This window comes from Myotis daubentonii, chromosome 5 (genome assembly GCF_963259705.1).
Source record: "Myotis daubentonii chromosome 5, mMyoDau2.1, whole genome shotgun sequence".
Classification (NCBI taxonomy): Eukaryota; Metazoa; Chordata; class Mammalia; order Chiroptera; family Vespertilionidae; genus Myotis; species Myotis daubentonii.
In genome coordinates, this window is record NC_081844.1 from 104,731,419 (window position 1) to 104,749,663 (window position 18,245).

The 18,245-nt window shown below is 49.6% G+C and overlaps 2 protein-coding genes across 6 annotated transcripts in view; one reads left to right on the forward strand and one right to left on the reverse strand.

Moving 5' to 3' along the window:
- The window catches only part of INSYN2B (inhibitory synaptic factor family member 2B), a 98,916-nt gene extending 86,163 nt beyond the window's left edge, over positions 1 to 12,753 (reverse strand). The window contains exon 1 of the mRNA XM_059699162.1: positions 12,550 to 12,753. The gene's annotated coding sequence lies outside the window, so the exon portion shown is untranslated. The remainder of the gene's footprint in view (positions 1 to 12,549) is intronic.
- The window catches only part of DOCK2 (dedicator of cytokinesis 2), a 367,699-nt gene that overhangs the window by 271,089 nt on the left and 78,365 nt on the right, over positions 1 to 18,245 (forward strand). For all 5 annotated transcript variants that reach the window (XM_059699147.1, XM_059699148.1, XM_059699152.1 and 2 more), the window contains 2 exons: positions 15,217 to 15,315; positions 17,666 to 17,760. In XM_059699147.1, the coding sequence (XP_059555130.1) occupies positions 15,217 to 15,315; positions 17,666 to 17,760 (194 nt within the window). The remainder of the gene's footprint in view (positions 1 to 15,216; positions 15,316 to 17,665; positions 17,761 to 18,245) is intronic.

Here is an 18,245-nt window from a genome sequence, read left to right on the forward strand (position 1 = left end):
CTGTTTCTGTGTAGTTTTAACTTAACAACCGTTGATAACTTAGCCATGTGACATGCCTACACTTTAAATTGTAACCATTAATTGGGCACTTATTCTGTGAGTGGAATTAAATTATCCACTTAAGGAATGTGACCACATTTAATCTACCTAACACCCCCACAAAGCCAACATTACTTACAGAGCCCTACACAGCGGGGAACTGGGGAGCCAGGATGCAAATTCAGCTGTGGGTGACACCAAGTCCCCACCCTCGGAGTAGAAGGAACTGTGACTTTGTAGCCTTGTTTTATAGATGAAGACCAGGAAGGGGAAGCAGCCTGCCCAGGGGCACACAGGAAGCAAGTGGCAGGCCTGGAAGTGAGATCAGGGTCTTCTAACTCTGGGCCCAGTGCTGTTTCCTACGATGTCCCAGGGACATGAGGCCAGGAAGAAAGGCCAGGACTCCAAAGCCATCGCCCCTCCCACTCAGGCTCCAGCCCCTACACCGTGAGCACTTTACTTTCTATAACAGACCAGCCTTTAGTCCAATTCCCCAAGGAAACTAATTACAAGAGAGCCCTTTGCCAATCTGTGCATCCCCTCCAAGCAGACCCAAATCAGTACATGTCCTTCCTGTCTCTTCCAACCTGTGCCCCATTTCCTCTGCCATCTGAGACCACATAGCTACTCATTGAGCAAATATTTGTTGAGTACCTACTGTGAGCCAGGCACTCTATTGCAGATGAAGAGAAAAGGAGAAAATGGGACCCTACCCCAGTCTCTGCCTTCACAGCCCTAAGGCAGAGATAGACGGGTACGGAGGGGGCTCCTGAGAACCGACTAGTGCCATTGGTGATGATCCCGGGAAATGAGAGCTCAGAGAAGGGTCCCCAATGCAGCTGGGGGTGGAGAGGCTCCCAGAGGCCTTACTGGAGGAAGGGATTTCAAATGTGAGACCTGAAATTCAATAGAGGTGGGGTGTGTGTGTGTGTATGTATGCACATGCTGAGGCTGGGAACAACATATGGACAGCTGTCAGAGGTGATCTGAATATGATCTGGGTAAGTGAGTTGGAGGGAATTAGGGCAGATTCTGTGGGTCCTGATGGTAGAGTCTGAAGGAGCAAGAAGGAAGGACTGCAGTAGAAAAGGGGCCAGATCGTGCAGGGACTCGCACCACTGCTAAGAGGTTTATATTTTTCTGTAAGAGTCAGTGGATCCATTAAAGATTTTAAGCAGGAATGAGAATTAGTCTCATTCCAACTCAGTAAGATTACGCTCTGGCTGCAATATGGAGATGAGGGGGGCAGAGGTGGAAGCTGGGGACCTCTTAGGAGGCTATTGGCATAATCCAGGTCATGATGGTGGTGGTTTCAATTAGGGTAGTGAGAGTGGGGACAGAGGAATGAACACATTTGAGACAGATTTCTGAGGCTCCAGGCCTGGTGACTTATGAAATGTGAGCCGGGAGAGAGAAAGAGGGAGGAAGGGCCCAGTCGGTGTGGCTCAGTGGTTGAGCGTCAACCTATGAACCGGAAGGTCACTGTTGGATTCCTGGTCAGGGCACATGCCTGGGTTGTGAGCTCGATACGCAGTAGGGGGCATGCAGGAGGCAGCAGATCACTGATTCTCTCTCGTCATTGATTCTATCTCTCTCTTCCCCTCCCTTCTTCTCTGAAATCAATAAAAATAGATTTTAAAAAGACAAGTCAAGAGGAAGGAAGAGAGAGAGAACAGAATCAAGGACTGTGGCTGGGCTATTGTCTTGAGCTAGTGGATGGTTCTGAGGAGTGCGAGGTGGTGGGGGAGGAAGAGGGTTCTGAGAGGGGAAAGATGATGTTGACATGTTTATTATGTGGTGTCCCTGGGGAAATGTACAGTAGGAAGCTGGACTCCTGGAATGTTCTTTATTTATCAGAAGAGACCTTGAAGCTGTCAACACTTTGTAATCTTATCTTCCTAGGAGAAAGGACGGAAAGAATGACAGCTTGAGACCAGTCATTGACTGCTGTAGCTCATGACATGGCTCAGGGAGATCACTAAGCAACAGAGGCCCTGGGGGCCCTGGGACAGCTAAGAAGACCTCTTGTTTTTAAAATCATAGAAAATGAGACAGCCCTCCCAGTCTCTTCAATGGGCATTCACTCACTCACTCACTCACTCACTTAGATAATCTTTTACTGAGCACTTTCCCTGTGCCAGACATTGAGGATACAGGATGCAGAAAAAGGCCCCTGCTCTGAGTGTCTCCAGGGCTGGTGGAGAACACAGATATGTGGACATATGATTAAGATTCCATGTCATGGGCAGAGGAGAGCTGGATATCAATGCTCAGGAGACCCAGAGGTTCTTGGACTTTGGGATGCCAAACATTGCCACGGAGTAGGTGTGGGTATGCGTAGAATGGTTTTCAGTTTTCATTTTGGTTCATTGTTCAAAATTCACAGCTGCAGAGATGGGGCCTTCAAATTTCACAGTTTTCAATATTATCACAATTCTGACTCCCTCCAAGTCCTTAGGAAAGCCACTCCCAAAGGCTACTCACTTGATGCTGTGTTAATGGGGATAAAAGCCTTGAAAGGAGAACTAATTGAGTGTTACAGGAGCAGAGGGAGTACCTAGCTCTGTCTGGGGTAGAAGAACATCAGGTGGAATCAGAGAAGGCTGCCTGGAGGAGGGAAAGGCACATGCGTGGGTCTTTAAACATGAATTGGACATCATGGTGTATAAAAGAAGGCTCCTATGGCTTATGCCAATGCCAAGAGAGTGAAGAGAACGTTGGAGTCGATGGCCTGGCTGGGGAGAAGCAGGATTCAGGGGGTGGGCAGCCTTGAATGTTATTCTGGGGAGACAGGTGGGCATGAAGGAAACAGTGGGGAAAAGCCCATACGTGCAAATGCCCACAGGGACCAGGCAGGGACATAAATGAACTGGTAGGGTGACCAACCGTCTCAGTTTGCAAGCATTTCCTGGGACACGGGGCTCTTAGTGCTAAAAGTAGGAAAGTCCTGGGCTAGCCAGGATGAGTTGGTTGCTCAAGAATGGAGGCCAGGCCTTGGCTACCTGGAGAGTTGTGTCCACACCCTCAGCCCTGCCCTCTCAGGTGGCAGCTAGCTGCCAGTACTGCCCTATGGGAATGCAAAATGGGATCTTGGATCCTCCCAATATCCTAGAGGCGCTGAGAATCTAGAAATCTAGAATGTTATGCAATAGCTTCTGGTGTTTAAATGTTGACCCAAAAAGTCAAATGTTTCAGAAACACCGTGCTGGCCAAACAAAGCATTTCCATGGGCTTTGCGAGGCTTGGGTGCTGTCAGTGTGAGAATCTCCAGGCAAAGTGATGCAAGTAGAGCCCCCCCCCCCCTGTTTCTGCCCTGAGGCCCCTTAAACACACATGCAGATGATTTTCATTATGCAGAGTGACTTCAGTGATCAATCGTTTGGTTCTTAATTTGATGCTGTTAACCAGATTTGGATGCTGGGCAAAGAGTGTAATAGATCAAAGCAGGGATAAATAGTGGTAATAGAGACACCCACTTAATTTTTTTAAAAGATGACATTAGTGCTCAATGGTTTGCTCTTCCCCAAATCTGGAAACCTATGTGATGAGGAAGATAAAGAAGACTGTGCATCACAAACACCAGCCTTAGTGGTTAGTTGAGGCCCATTTATCCGGGATTTCAGTTCAACTACTTGGCTGAGATAGGATTGGGAAAGCATAGTCACTTTGTTTGTGGGGAACTTGGAGACTCGGGAGGAACGTTGGGAGGCAGTAGAGAATTGTATACTTTTAACACAGTGGTCAGAATGGTAGGGCTCTAGTACCAGTTCTGCCACTTTCAGAGGCTGTGTGACCACGGAGAAACCACCTAACCTCTCTGGACCATGGCTCCCCCATTTGTGCTGCAAAGAAGCTGGCTTGCAAGGACTCCCAAGAATCACTCTTTCCATCATCTCTCCGATTCTAAGCTTTGACTTTGATTAGACTTTTGTCAGGATTTCTTCTGGGGTGAAAGAGTCAGCAGGGGTTTAAAAGAACAAATCAGCTCAGACAATAGTAACATCTTTTTCCTTTTCTAGATGGAATTAGTAGATATGGCCTGCAGTAAGTTGATCTATCTGGATGCCACCAGGCCAGCTCTCTGGATGGCACTTTTCATTGTGTCGCTTGATTTTTCTTTAATTGAGTGCAGATCAGACCTTAGCGATGGGAGCTGGGTGCAGGGAGAAAGCCTCAGAGGCAGGGGCTCTCTGACCAGGCAGCCTTCTGCTCCCGGAGTGGGGGCGGGGGCAGGTGGGAGAGGACCTGCATGCATGCCAAGCTGCAGTGTCACCTTTATTAATGATGACGGCCAGGGAGTCAGCAGGCAGCTAATGCGGACTGCAGCGGAGGGTAATTGGAAGGTGTTGTTACCATTCCAAAGGACAGGGAAGCAAAGTGGGACAAATGGGAATTTAAGAGGAGGGAGGTGAGCAGAGGGAAAGGATGGGGGGGGGGGGAAGGAGTATGATGTCATTGGGAAAATTGCAAGCCAGTAAGTCAATGAGGTGTCATTCCCGGGTCAGAGAGGAAACTGTCTAAGAGGAGCCAGCCTGTCGGGGAGCCGGGGCTGACAGGAAGCAGGAGATGGGGTTCTCGCCAGGGTCAGCTGAGCAGGAATGGACTTCCATTTCCTTCTGCTCCATCCTCCGTGGGCCTTCTGTGGGTGTTGTTGTTGTTGTTGTTTTGGGAGGGGGAGCATTTTCCCCCGTGAATGACATCAGAAGCAGTGCTCTATGCAAAAGGGCTTGACAGGGGCTCGTTAATGTGCAGCCCGGAGTCAGCCATTCAGCCAGTGATCTCTGAGCTCAGTTTCATGGGATGTTTTATCATCCGGATCAGCTTCATAAAAGCCGGAGCATGACGATCCTGCCAGTTTTCACTGTTAACAGATGAAATAGCACTCCCTTCATAGGAATGATGAGCAAGGGCTGCAGTCGCTCCCTTTAGTTCTCAAGACCTTGTCAGCAGAGCTGGCCTGGAGGCAGCCCGGTAGGCAGGGGTCTGTGTGGCTTCCCGTTACCGTTACCTACAGGTGGGGGGTTAAGACCCTTTCAGTCTGCCCCCCGCCCTCCAAACATCGCTCGTGACCTCCATCTGCTGTGTCCACAGTAAGCTGCGGTCAGACCCTGCTACCTGGTGTGCTAGACGGGCCGGGCTCTCCCAGTAGGAATAGCTAGACAGATGTAGGGACGAGGGGAGGTGCTAGGAGAGGCCTCAGAGAAAAGCTGGGCTCTACGTTTAGAACGTGAGGGGAGAGACCTTCTTCATACTCCTTTATTCTTCACAAAGGAAGCATGAGGTGAAGTTTTATCCACAAAGTACTCATCCTTCTTGAAAACTCTTGCCTGGCCTCCTGGTTGGCCATGAATGTGTGTCAGTCTGCCCCTCCACTCCTTTCAGCGTGGAGGCCCCGCAAAGGGAGAAGGACGAAGGGCGGGCAGAGCTTGTACAAATCACCACCCGCAATGCTCCCCAGGCCCACGGGAAGGTTTAAACCATCCCTCACGAGTCAACCAAAAGCCAACTCTACAACTTCCTCAGCTAATCATCAAACCTCCTGGCGAATTGGAAAGGAGGTTGAGGCTGGGGGTGGCAAGAAGGCTGTGTGAGAGCCTCTGGGGTGCCAGGCTCCCCACGGAACCCTCTTCCACTCCGTCCTCACAGCAGCCCTATCGGTAGCATGCACTGTTATCCCCATTTCAGAGATGAGAGAACTGAGGCTCAGAGAGTGAAAGCAATGTACCCCGAGTTCCAGAGCATCTGAAGAGAGCTGGGATTTGATCTCAGGACATGGGATGCCCTGTCTAGGGCCTCAGAAAAACTGCGTCTATCGGAAACCAGACATACTTCCTAGTGGTGTCTCACACTGAACCCTTCTTGGCCTTCAAAGCCCCAAGCAATGCCGCAAATGAAGGGGTGATCCTCAGCTGAGCCTGAAGTCATGGGAGACTGATACACCATAGCGCATAGTTATTAAGAGGACTGGTCTTATCTAGGCAGTTGTGCATCTAGCCTTATCAGGTGGTCTCTCTGCCTATATCATCTGCCAAACTAGTGCCATCCTTTCATCCACCCATTTATTCATCCATCCATCCATCTATGTGTCTGTCCATTTCTCCAACATTCTTTTATCTCTATATAGGCACAAGAAATGCTTAGAATGTTTCTTAAGATTTTAGAGGTTTATCACCTGCATTGAATATTCTTAGCATTCAGGGGTAGGCAAGGGGCATGGTAAAGTGAACTATTATGCATTTTTCTTCATGTGATTGCTTAATTTTCATATTAAGATTATATCATGTTTACAAAACAATAGTCTTTTTGTTTTTTCTAAAGAAAACAAAAACATTCTGGAGTCAAGCTGCCCTAGGCAGCCGTGTCACCTCTCTGCCCCTTGGTTCCCTCGTCTGTAAAGTGCACGTGGTTTTGCCAACGTTGACTGGATGTTGTGAGGATGAAATGAGATGCAGCATCGACAGCGCTTGGCCCATAGCACGTGCTCAATACCTGGTGGCTGCTGTTACCATCAGCATGCTTTTTCAGCCCAGTGTCTGACATTTAAGTGCCCAACTAATATTAGCTCTCCTTCTTCCAGATCTTTTCTTCCCTTGCCGCAACCGTGTACAAAGTCCTTAGTGATAAGTAGAGGGCTTAGCGTGCTGCCCAACACATACTTAGCCCTTTAAATGGTAGTTGTTATCCTTCAGCCCACAGTGCCTCCTGCCCGAGACGTACTATCCTTTCGTGACGCCTTTTCCTGTTGAAGGTTGACCTTGTGTCATCTATAACCTGGATGCAAACGTTTGCAGGAGAAGGCGAGGGGCTACTTAGGAGTCCTCTCCAGAGCTCACATCCCCTCGATGCCCCTGACTCTGACTTTTCTCGGGGAGATGTGAGCTGAGGACATCACGCTGGCCGGGACTGAAAGCAGGCTGCTCTGCCCAGCCCTTTCCCAGGCACTCGGTGAGAAGCGTGGAAGGCTGTCACTGGTGAATGCACCAAGAATAAATCCTTGTTTCTGAAACTACTCCTTTTGCAATCACATTTGTGAACTTCCCCACCCACACCTCCAAGGATGCAATTAGAAACATTTAGAGAAATTGTCTGCTGTTCAGTTAGAAATTGAGGGGGTGGGGGGGGGGAGGAGGTGTCCAACGATAGCCCCTCTCCTGGCCAGCAGGCCTCACAGGCCCACAGGCTTGCAAGACTTTAACCAGAGGCTGGGAGGGGCCAGAGAAGGCCCCCCCCCCCCGCCTCATGCAGCTCTGAACAGCAGGCAGACGAGTCATGTAAAACTAGAGTCCACATCCACGCCTGCCGAAGGAGGAGGCCTGAGTCTGCTATACCCAGTCAGTTAGTGAGAAACTTCGCCGAGGAGCCAGGACACTACCACGAATGAGGAAGAGGCACCATGAAAACACAACTTCTGTTTTTCATGGACCATGACCCCAGGAACAACTCCAGTATGTCTTGGAGGTGGGCTTGTGTGGTTAGACATAAAAAATGCCTCTTTAAAGAGGGATTCCTAAAACACACAGCAGACAGAGCGAGCTTCTTAAAACCCAAAGCAGTGGCCTCCCTTCGCACTTGGAAGAAAATCCAAACTTTTGTCTCTGATCCACAGGGGCCCACAGGACCTGGCCACCGCCTGTCTCTCTGACCTCGTCTTACACCTCACCTGCCCTCATTTCGCACATCCCACCTCAGGGCCTTTGTACCTGCTGTGCGGTTGCCCCAGAATGTTGTTCTGCCAGGTTTTTGCATGACTGACTGTCATTATTCAGACCTACATTAAAACATCAGCTCTCTAAGAGGCCACCCACTGAAAATAGGTCCTTCCCCATTCCATTCTACCTCATTACTTTGTGATATTTTAAAAAATATATTTGTATTGATTTCAGAAAGGAAGGAAGAGGGAGAGAGAGAGAGGTAGAAACATCAATGATGAGAGAGAACATTGTTCAGCTGCCTCCTGCATAGTCCCTCACCCGGAATCGAACCATGACCTCCTGGTTCATAGATTGATAATCAACCTCTGAGCCACACCCACTGGGCTCTTAGTAATATTTTACCAGTAGTAGATATCACTGTCTAAAATTATCTTACACATGTATTTACTTGCTTAATATGTTTCCCCACCCCTGACCCTCTGACCAACAGGAATATGAGCTCCTTAAGCAGAAATCCCTTGTTAATCTCACTCATGGCTGTATCCCCCGCACCTGGAAGGGTGCTAGAACATAGTAGGTGCTTAAGAAATACTTGCTAAATTAAGGAATGTGTGAAAGAACAATCTCACTCTGGTTTATCAAATATAATTTTAGATGGAGTGTGCTCAGAGTAGAACAAAATTCTTTCAGTTCCAAATTCTCTCCTAAGGCAACACATGACCCTAACATTCCATAGTTTGTGGATGGGGGGGGGGGTTCCTGTAACATTTGTTCAGAGATGGGGAATCTTATAATAAACTCAGCCTCTCATCTAGCCAACCTCTACTGATCCCATACTACGTGCAAGTTCAAGTCTAGATTCTGCCACTACAGCAATGAATAAGTGGACAGAAATTTCTCCCAGGTGGAGCTGCCAGTGCTGACAGGGGCAACATGGTGGGTTTATGAAAAGAACACAGGGGTTGGAGTCAGAAAGACCCCGATTTCAATTCCTGCCCCATTGTATACTAAACGTCTGTCTAGGCCAGCTGCTTGACCTCCATGCATCTTACTTTCCTCCTCTATGAAATGGGCACACAGCTGACCTCCTGAGGTTGTTGAGATAATTCAGTAAGGCGATGAATGAATGGAATTTGCCTGCCTTCTACCTCCCCTTGGGATGAAGGGTCTCACTGTATTCCTTGGAAGATTTGAAGTCACCCCACACAGAGCCATGTGCATGGGCTCCAACCAGGATCCAAAGGGGTTAGTTTCAAAGGATGAATGTGTGACCAGTTCAGGCTCCTCTTCTGGCCTAATTCAGAGCAGCCTTGGGACCCTGCCCCTCCTGCTCCTTGTCGGCGAGGGCAGTTCTCTGAGAAGACACCAAGCCCGCAGTTCTAGCCAATGCCCACAGCGCTGGGCGGGGTTGCACACAGCTCACCCTGTGAGCTGCCATGAAGTACACAGGAGTGTGTCAGGGCACATCCAGAGTATAAGGCAACCACGTGGCACCTTTCTGTTTTGCTGAGATGCTGGGCCTTTGACATGGAGCAAGTCTCAGGGAGCTCTGGATCTGTGCCATCAGAAGCTGTCCCTGAAGGACGGTGACTTGGTTAATGCTATCACAGAGCAGGGCCCCTGGTCACCAAAGGATGTCACTGCGCCCGCACAGAGACAGGCACCCCCAAAGCAAATGGCTGCGGGAGTACTTTTTCAATATTTCATGCTTTTGGACACTGTTGTCATCCTTCCTACCTGCTAGCAGCTATCCCCAAATAAAGGAAACCTCCTAGCATGCTCTGTTCCGAGAGGCACACACTGATTTACTAAAAAGCTGGACGTTGGGCATGTTGTTAACCAACATCAGAGTCGAAGGGTGCTTAGGTGTTGGTCCCGCACTGTGATGGGGAGCACCGGGTGTGCCCGCAGATGGTCACCGGTAGGGGGAGGCATCACTTCCTCTGCCCAGGTCAGGACTGCAGTTACCTGATCTGCACAGTTTCTCTGGACCAGAGCCATCAGCAATGACAATAGTAGTCATCGTTGATAATGATTGAGGGCTTTCTCTGTCCCCAGTGCTTTACAAAAATTAATTTAATTCTCCTTAGAGCTGTATGCCCCAGGGACTCTTTCTACCCCTTTTACAGACGAGGACGCTGAGGCACAAGACCCTGCCCAAGGTCACACAACTAGTAAGGGGTAGAGCTGAGATTTGAACTCAGGCCGCCCAGCTCCTAGACCCCCACTCTGAAGCTCTCCATCCTGGCAGAACCGGATGTAAGCTCCTTAGAGCTCTTGAAAACACAGCCTCATCTATCCTGCCCACTGCTGCACCCCAACACCTAGTGCAGTGCCCAGAACTTGATGGTCGCTCAGATGGCACGCATACTCTAGTCTCCGCAAATCTCACCACAAGCTCCCATTCTGAGCTGCCCGATGGAGGAAGGGGTGGTAGACGCCCTGTTTTTCCTGACACCACAGCCTCCCACCTTCGGTCCTGGATCCGCCACACAGCCAGCACCAATTCCATCCAAGAATAAAATCTGTTATATAACCACATGGCAGTCGCAGGGGTAAATGGAGAAGCAACCTCAAAGTGTCACTCGGCCACTTTTAGTCTCCAACAGAAATCGATGGTCCAGTAGCTAGAACGTCTCCTCTCCCTGTGAGCCTCCCTGGGCATGCAAACTTTGCTTCCTCTCCTTTCCTGGGTGCTCTCTCTATTTTATTTTATTTTATTTTGGTCGTGCACATTATTTGAAGTTACTATAGCAACGTGTCACCAGCTGGTATCGCATAGTAATGTTGGCATTTTAGGTAGCAAGCTCCCGAAGTTGGCTGTTTTCCTCCCTCTGCGATCTCATCACTCCCCCTGATCTCAGGTGAGTGGGGGACACATTGGCAGCAGCCATGCCCCTCCCCCTGTTCTGTTTGTGTTTCAAGGCCAGGGGAACCTTTAGCCTCTTCCTGGTTCCCCTGGCACTGCAGGGGTCCTGGCTGGTGTGTAAGTGCATTTGCATCAGTGCTGGTTAAATGGGTATGTTAGGTTGAGTGTTGTGCACCGAAGCTATCAATGTGGTGGTGATGGTGATGGTGATGATGATGATTTTTTTTATGCAAAGGAGTAGGATGATTTGGGGAGGGCTGCTCTCCTGATCACAATCATCTAGTAGCCCAGCTAATTAATATTAATCACACGATCCTGGGTTTTTCTTTTTCCCTCTCGCCTGGGCACAGTGAAGGGACCCCGACTGTTTGCCTTTGGAGCTTCGGCCCTCTCCCAGGTGTGCGAGACCTCCCACACACGGCTGGGCTGAATTAATGAAGAGGGCTGATTGTCTGGGTGGCTGGAGAGGCTTAGCAGCCCCTCATCAGCCGAGTGCCTGCATGATTGCACTTATTTTTACACGTTTGACCTAGTTTCACACCGTGTCTCCTCATGCTGTGATTCATTAGCTACGTTTTAAACCGCCCTGAGAGGAGCCGGGGTGACTCTGCCCGGTTTGTGCCAGCGTCTTGGATACAATTTCTCTCCGGAATTTGATATGCAGGTCCCCCTGGTATTCCGTTTTGGGAAGCAATTTCCCATCCGGGCGCCTGGCATGCTGCTTGGGTATGGATGAGTGGCTGCCTCATGCCTTGGTAGTAAATCTATGTCCACTACAGCATCTCGGCCAGGGCTGGGAAGAGGCGGTCCTCACCAGCCTGGACTGCAGGGGACCCCTCCACCCCCCTGCTCCCCACACAGCCCTCAAAGGCTGCTGACAGGGCTCGGGTTGTGGGCTGCTACACTATAAAGTTTGAGCTGTGCCAATGGCAGGAGTATCTGAGTTGCCGAGGCAGATGCAGTCTGACCATCACCCCCACCCCCAATTCCCCTCTCTCTTTCTAAACATTTAAAACATGGTGGATGCAGGGGATCTCAAACTTGTAGGAAGGAAAGGGGGCAGGAAGTGAAAAGGTGGATTTCCATGCCCAGGAGACTGCTGATCTGGGGGACACGGCAGAGGAGCCTAGTGCGAAACCATCATTCTGTCTGCGTGACAGAGGTTTTCTGGTTTTGATTTTGTTTGTTTTTTTGTTTTTTTAATTTAAATGACTGGAGGAGCCTTTTCAAAATATGAACCTGCGGCTGGCGTGTCCAGCCATTTCACAGATCAGTCAGTCTCCCTGGTGGGATGTCTGACAGGTGTGGCTCTAAGGTGGGCTCCACACCATGGTAGAAACAGGGGCGCTCCCCGTCGGAAGTGAAACGCTGTCATTTCTCACTAACAGCCAAATGCAGGTAACTTGTCCAAACTTCAGTCTCCCGCACTACTGAGAGGCACTCAGCCGGCGTTTCTCCGTGGCCGTTACAACGAAGGAAGGGACACGCTGGCAAAAGTAATGCTGACGGGTGGGTGAGCTGGAACACCCCGAGCCAGTCCTTACACAAAGATAATGGTTTCTTTCATGAACCAGCCACTCTCTCTCGGTGGGGACCCGTCCCCCTCCCCCTCTCGATGTTTTTCTAAAAGGAAGCATGGAAGTTTCTCTAAACAAGGCTTCAGACAATGCAGCCCTTTCAAGGTAATGCCAGTGAACTTGAGCGCGGAGGTTTGTTTTTCGCCTTTTTGCCCCCTTCACATTCAAATCAAGCCTTTGGGAATGACAAGCATTCCCGTGCCTGTGCATTCGGGGCAGCCTGCGGCTCTCACAATGGTGGATTTCCCACCACACACACACACACACACACACACACACACACACACACAGCGCCCAACCCCAGGACTCCTTTATGCCAAAGCTTTAAAAGTAAACTATTGTCCAAGAGACGATCGCATTTTCTCTCACGGGATCATCCATCACAGAGAAGAAAGCCTGGCCAGCCTCTTACCTTGAAGCAGTGGTTACCTGCAGGGGAGGTCCTCCCGCGCCTTGCACAGCGAGCCAGGCTCTGGCCAGCAGCGGACTTACTCCACGAGAAGGAATAATAAGTCCTTCATGTTGTAATTTCCACTGTTTAGATGCAAGAAGTGTAGTGGGTCTGCTCACGTAGGAATAAATAAAAAGCCGAACAAACTGCTGGGCTGCTACCATGTGAAAGAAAAGACCTCTAGTGGCCACAGGCTGAATTCTTTGAGGAAGGGAGACAGGAGATTGGAGGGAGTAGGAAATAGTGTGTGTGCTCTTTCCCTCCTCTCTCTCTCTCTCTCTCTCTCTCTCTCTCTCTCTCTCTCTCTCTCTCTCTCTCTCTCTCTCTTTCTCTTACACACACACATACACACCCCACCTCCCAAACTCTAAGATTCCTCCTTTCCTGCATGCAGCCTGTCCAGAGAGATGCACAGTAACAAAGCCCGCGTCCTGGTTTAAGTGGGACCTGGTTAAGTTAGCAGTGATGGTGTTCTGTCTGGTTTGATAGGGACTGACAATGGCACAAACTCACCCCATCCCTGGGGGCCTGAGCTGGAGAGAGACTCACCAAGGCGGCCTGGATGGCCAAGGTGGTCGCCCGGTGCAGAGGCTGGGGTCCCCATCACCAGACACAGCGTCCACGCTGCTGCCCCTGAGAGTCGAGTCTTGCACTGTCTGCAGCTTGCATGCTTTCTGAGCATCCGTGTGTGTGTGTGTGTGTGTGTGTGTGTGTGTGTGTGTGTGGACACTAGCAGACCTGGCCTGGTGCTCGGAGGGCCCTGTGGTTGTCTTGAAATTCTGAATAATTTTTAACAAGGACTCTGCATTTTCATATCGTCTGAGCCCCACTAATTGCATAGCTGGCCTTGCTGATGGGGAAAGCAACGCCCCCCAACCCCCCGCTGCCCCCACCAACATCCTTGTTGGAAAGAACCAGAAAGCAAATGAGAGTCCCCATCTTTGGGAGCTACTTTAGGGAATGTGAACTTGAGGGACATTCGATTCCCAAAAGACTTCCTGTGGAGGGATAGGGAAGGCGCTTCCTGGGACATCGGGGCTGTTCTTCCACCACCAACGACACTGCACGTCGGTCATCTGGGAGAAGACTTTTACTTCATATTTTTTATATATTTTCAACAAAGGAAAAAGTTGGGGGTCTTTTTGTTTTGGGGTGTGTTTGTGTGATTTTTTGTTGTTGTTGTTTTAACTAAGACAGAATTTGTGATACCAGACCTGCTTTCCTGGTTCAAGCATGGTACCTCCAGGCCCACCCCGTTAGTGTGTGGCACCCTTAACAGAGGGGCTCCCTGGAGACATCCATGCCTCCCCAAGCCGACCACCTTCCGCAGCCCTGTTCTTGCCCGCGCCTCGTGGGGCTTCTGTGGCTCAGAGAGCAGTCCCACTGGAACCTCGTAGGAGGTAGTCTCCAGTGGCCCACCCACCCCACCCCACAGTGGGTTTGTAGACAGTACTTCCTTTCCCACGTTTCCAGAGCAGATCTCCCTAAATGCTGCCTACAGACACGAGACCTAGCAGGATACACACCGTGATACAGACTCATAGGGTCTGGGAGGGAAGAGGCAGGAAAGGGTGAGACATGGACTCCGCTGCCTGAAAGGATATGCCTCTTGCTCCTCAGAGCCCACAGGTCCTTCCAGACCCACCTGGTCTCCAGTCCTTGCAGGGGTTCCCCTCTTGTCTGATCCCTCTGCTGCAGGGTTTGCTTCCTGATCGAGGGTCCTGTACTCGTCCCCTCATGGATGTCACTCTTACTTTCCCAACGAGTTCACAAGCTCCTGGGGAACAAGAACCACGTCTTCTCATTTCTTTCATCCTCCATGGCCCTTGACAAGTGCTGGTCCTGATGGCTGCCGGCCTCCCAGAGGCTCGCTCATGGTGGTCCATGGAGAACTGCAGGGCATTCAAGGTGCTATCGGCCATTTGATTCTTCTGTGCACCTCTCGGGGTAGACATAGGTGGATTATTATCCCACTTTACAGGTAAAAAAAATGGGGCTTAGACATGTGCAATTATTTACAAGAAAATCAAACTGTCTCTAGGATCTTGATATGGGCTAGATCTCCTGACGCCAGCACAGTGCTCTGTCCCCAATGCCCAAGCAGCTGGAGAGGTAAAGATTGGGCCTTGTATTCTATCTGGAGCTCCTATTCCAGTCCCAGGCACATACTAGGTGCTCAGTAAATGCTTTTTGGATGAATGAGCTGATGAATGAGCCATAAAGAGGCATTTCCTTACAGAGAATTGCATATGATGATCTGGTAAGGACGCATTCTTCATCCCTGGGGGGCATATTTTTATAAAAATTATTTTTATTGATTTCAGAGAGGAAGGGGGAGGGAAAGAGATGGAAACATCAATGAGAAAGAATCATTGATCGGCTGCCTCCTGCACACCCCCCACTGGGGACTGAGCTCACAACCTGGGCATGTGCCCTTGACCGGAATCGAACCCGGGACCCTTCAGTCCTCAGGCTGATGCTCAATCCACTGAGCCAAACTGGCTAGGGTCCTGGGGGCATTTTTATACTTGCCTGGGATAGTTGGGATATCTGAAGTCAAAGAAATGAACGTGAACCTCGCAGTCTCCTCACCATTATTTCACGACACTTTTCTTTTGTTTCTTGCAGAGTCACTTTGTGGCATGTATGACAGCAATCTTACACCAGATGGGCGACCAGCACTACTCCTTTTACATTGAGACCTTCCAGTCCAGCTCCGAGCTCGTGGTAAGTCTATAGGATGCTGGGGGCAGGGAGGGCGGTGTGAGGGAGACATGTCACACTCGGTTCTCAGGAGTTTGGGACAAGAAGGGCTCCACTGTGGACCTTGAGAAAGTGTGTGTCCAAGTTTACAAATGGGACTGCGTGGTTTGCAATTCTCACTCCCCTTCAGGCTGGTACACATCCTCTGGAACATGCCCACATCAGAGATGAGACCTGAATGTCAAGTCATGATTCATCAACAAACATTTTTTAATGAATTTGGGGGCTTACTGGCATGCATGTTTGAGTTGCACGGTCCTGGGCTCGAACCCAGGATTTGTCCCAGTTAGCTGCGTGACCATAGGCAGTTAACCTCTCTTCGGCTTTAGTCTCCCTATCTGTAAAGTGGAGATAATATCATTTATGTCACAGGGTTGGAAGCGGGTTCAATGAGAACACAGCAGCTCTGAGATGCTAAGTGCTCAGGAACAGACAGCGAATATGACATTATGACAATAAACGAATGGAGGAAGGTGGCCTCTGAACTGCTCTCTTCTTCTGGCCTCTCTGCACTCACTGGCTCCAGGATGACTTCATCAACACGGAGCCCAGCCCGGCTGTCCCAGGGCATAGCGGGCCCTTCGCCCTCAGCGTGGTCACCTTTGCCATCGCCTCCCTACGGCCATATTCAGGGGTTCTGCCCTGGGAACTCACTTTCCACTCTCCTTGGAGAGACCAAAGGCACCAGCATTGGACAAGCCTCAGAGAATGCCCCATAGAAAGGGAATCAGTAGGAAGCCAATTGCTACCCTTTCATTTATCTGGGGGAGAGATTCTCCTTATTGGAGGGGAATGGGCAAGAAATGGAACCTCCTTCTGGATATAAAACAAAAGTAAAGCTTAAAAACATAAGTTTTCCCCTCCCTCAAGTTCTCTGTCTTGGGACATGAAAATAAAAAGACCAGATTCATAATTTTTGACCCCCAGATGGAAGGAAGGATGGGAAGGAAGGTGGGAAAGGGAGTTACTTATTGAACACACACACTTTCTTATATAACCCTCACGACAGCACGACATAGGGGTCACTGCTCACTTTTCCAGGCCTTCTCCATTCCCACAGGGAGGGGGTGTGTCTGTGAGGGTATCCACACCTATTCAGGTGACATCAGGATGAATAGCAATGCTCGCCATCATCATTATCATCATTGGGCACTTAGTGAACAGCACTTACCAAGGGCCAGGCTCTATGCAAAGTGTCTTCTGGTGCTCACGCCATTGTCACGGGGACCCTCTGGGCGAATGCTGTCCCCACGCTGCCGAGGCCGAATCCGGGGCTTAATGCACTGCGGTAATTTCCCCTAGAAGCAAAGATTGCTGGAAAGGAACCAATCTTATTTCCAGAATTTTGCAATTTACTATGAAGCAGGGGTTTTCGAATTACATTCCTCCCAGCCCCACTACCTCTCCCATACACACACACACACACACACACACACACACACACACACACACACACATTGCAACCACAGCTCTTCTACTTTTATCTAGTTTATATATCAGGTTCCAGGTAAGATTTTCTCTGAACAAAAAATTCTGCTGTTAAAATCGTATGAAAACCACTGGCGCAAGGAAAGCTCCGGCTGGGTGTCCCAGGGTCTGAGATCTTCCCTGAAGCGCACAGGTGAAGGCTGCATGACTTCCTCCCTGCAGATCAGGAGGCCCCCCCGGCAGTGGCCCTGATCCCCGCTCCGTGCATTTGCCTTGCACTTGTGTTCCCCACAGATGGAGAGCAAGTCTGGTCAACTGCATAACCCAGTGGGTGTGCTGCAGTCCACTCGGAACCTCTGCGAAGGAGAGGAAGAGGTCCCTGTCCCACTTCCCCTAATCACCCGGGCTCGTGACTGTGACACATGAATTAGCTGTGTTTACAGTGCTGCTAATTCAGTGTTCATTTTAATAATAGTTTGTTTGTTCAATGGCCTGCGATGCTTTCATGGAGTGTAGATCATTTCCTTCTCAGATACATATTTGGGAAGATGATTATAAAATTGCTACAGCAGTGAAGGCACTTATGTCTTTACTCCCAGAGACAGAATTAATGGTGCTTTGTTTTGAGAGTGTTATCACATTTCGTGTTCCTGTTCCACTTGTATTTGTGAAACAGACTCTCAGTAACCGACTTCAAGCTCCCATTTAAAAACCCACTGCTGTGGGCTTCATTGGATTTACCTAATGGAAGGCTACGCCCTTTCCCTTTCTGCCCCACCAACGATTCTAAAGAAAAAATATCAACAGCCAGCAAGACCTGGGCGCTCTGAGTCTGTCCCTACAAAACAAGATGACAGATGTGATTTTTTTTTTTTTACTATTTCAGGACTTCTTGATGGAGACATTCATCATGTTCAAGGACCTCATTGGGAAGAACGTGTATCCCTCAGACTGGATGGCCATGAGCATGGTTCAGAACAGGTGAGCCACCCGGCCTCCTCGCGGCCCCAGCACCCGCAGTCACTCTGAAGGATGCTGGCGGAGATAAGGCAGGATACTGTCTCCCTGGTGAAAGGAAGTCGAAGTGTCCCAGCTCTTCTCTTTCTACTTTTAATCCCTGGGAAACTCCTCACCAACCTTGAAGTTGGTGTGTTTCTTAATTTTTTTGTTCCTCATGCCTCTTTATATGCTGACCTGGCTACTCCCCCATCTTTTCCATTTTTCAAATACCAATGATTTAATTTAATTTTTTACTTATTATTGATTTGAGAGAGAAACATCGATGTGCTGTCCCACTTATTTATGCATTCATCGGTGGATTCTTGTATGTGCCCTGTCTGGAGTTCGAGCCTGCAACCCAGGCATATTGAGATGATGCTCTAACCAACTGAGCTACCTGGCCAGGGCTCAGAAGCCAGTTAAAATATCATACTTTGTCTGTGAAGCCTTCCCTAAATTCTTGGGAT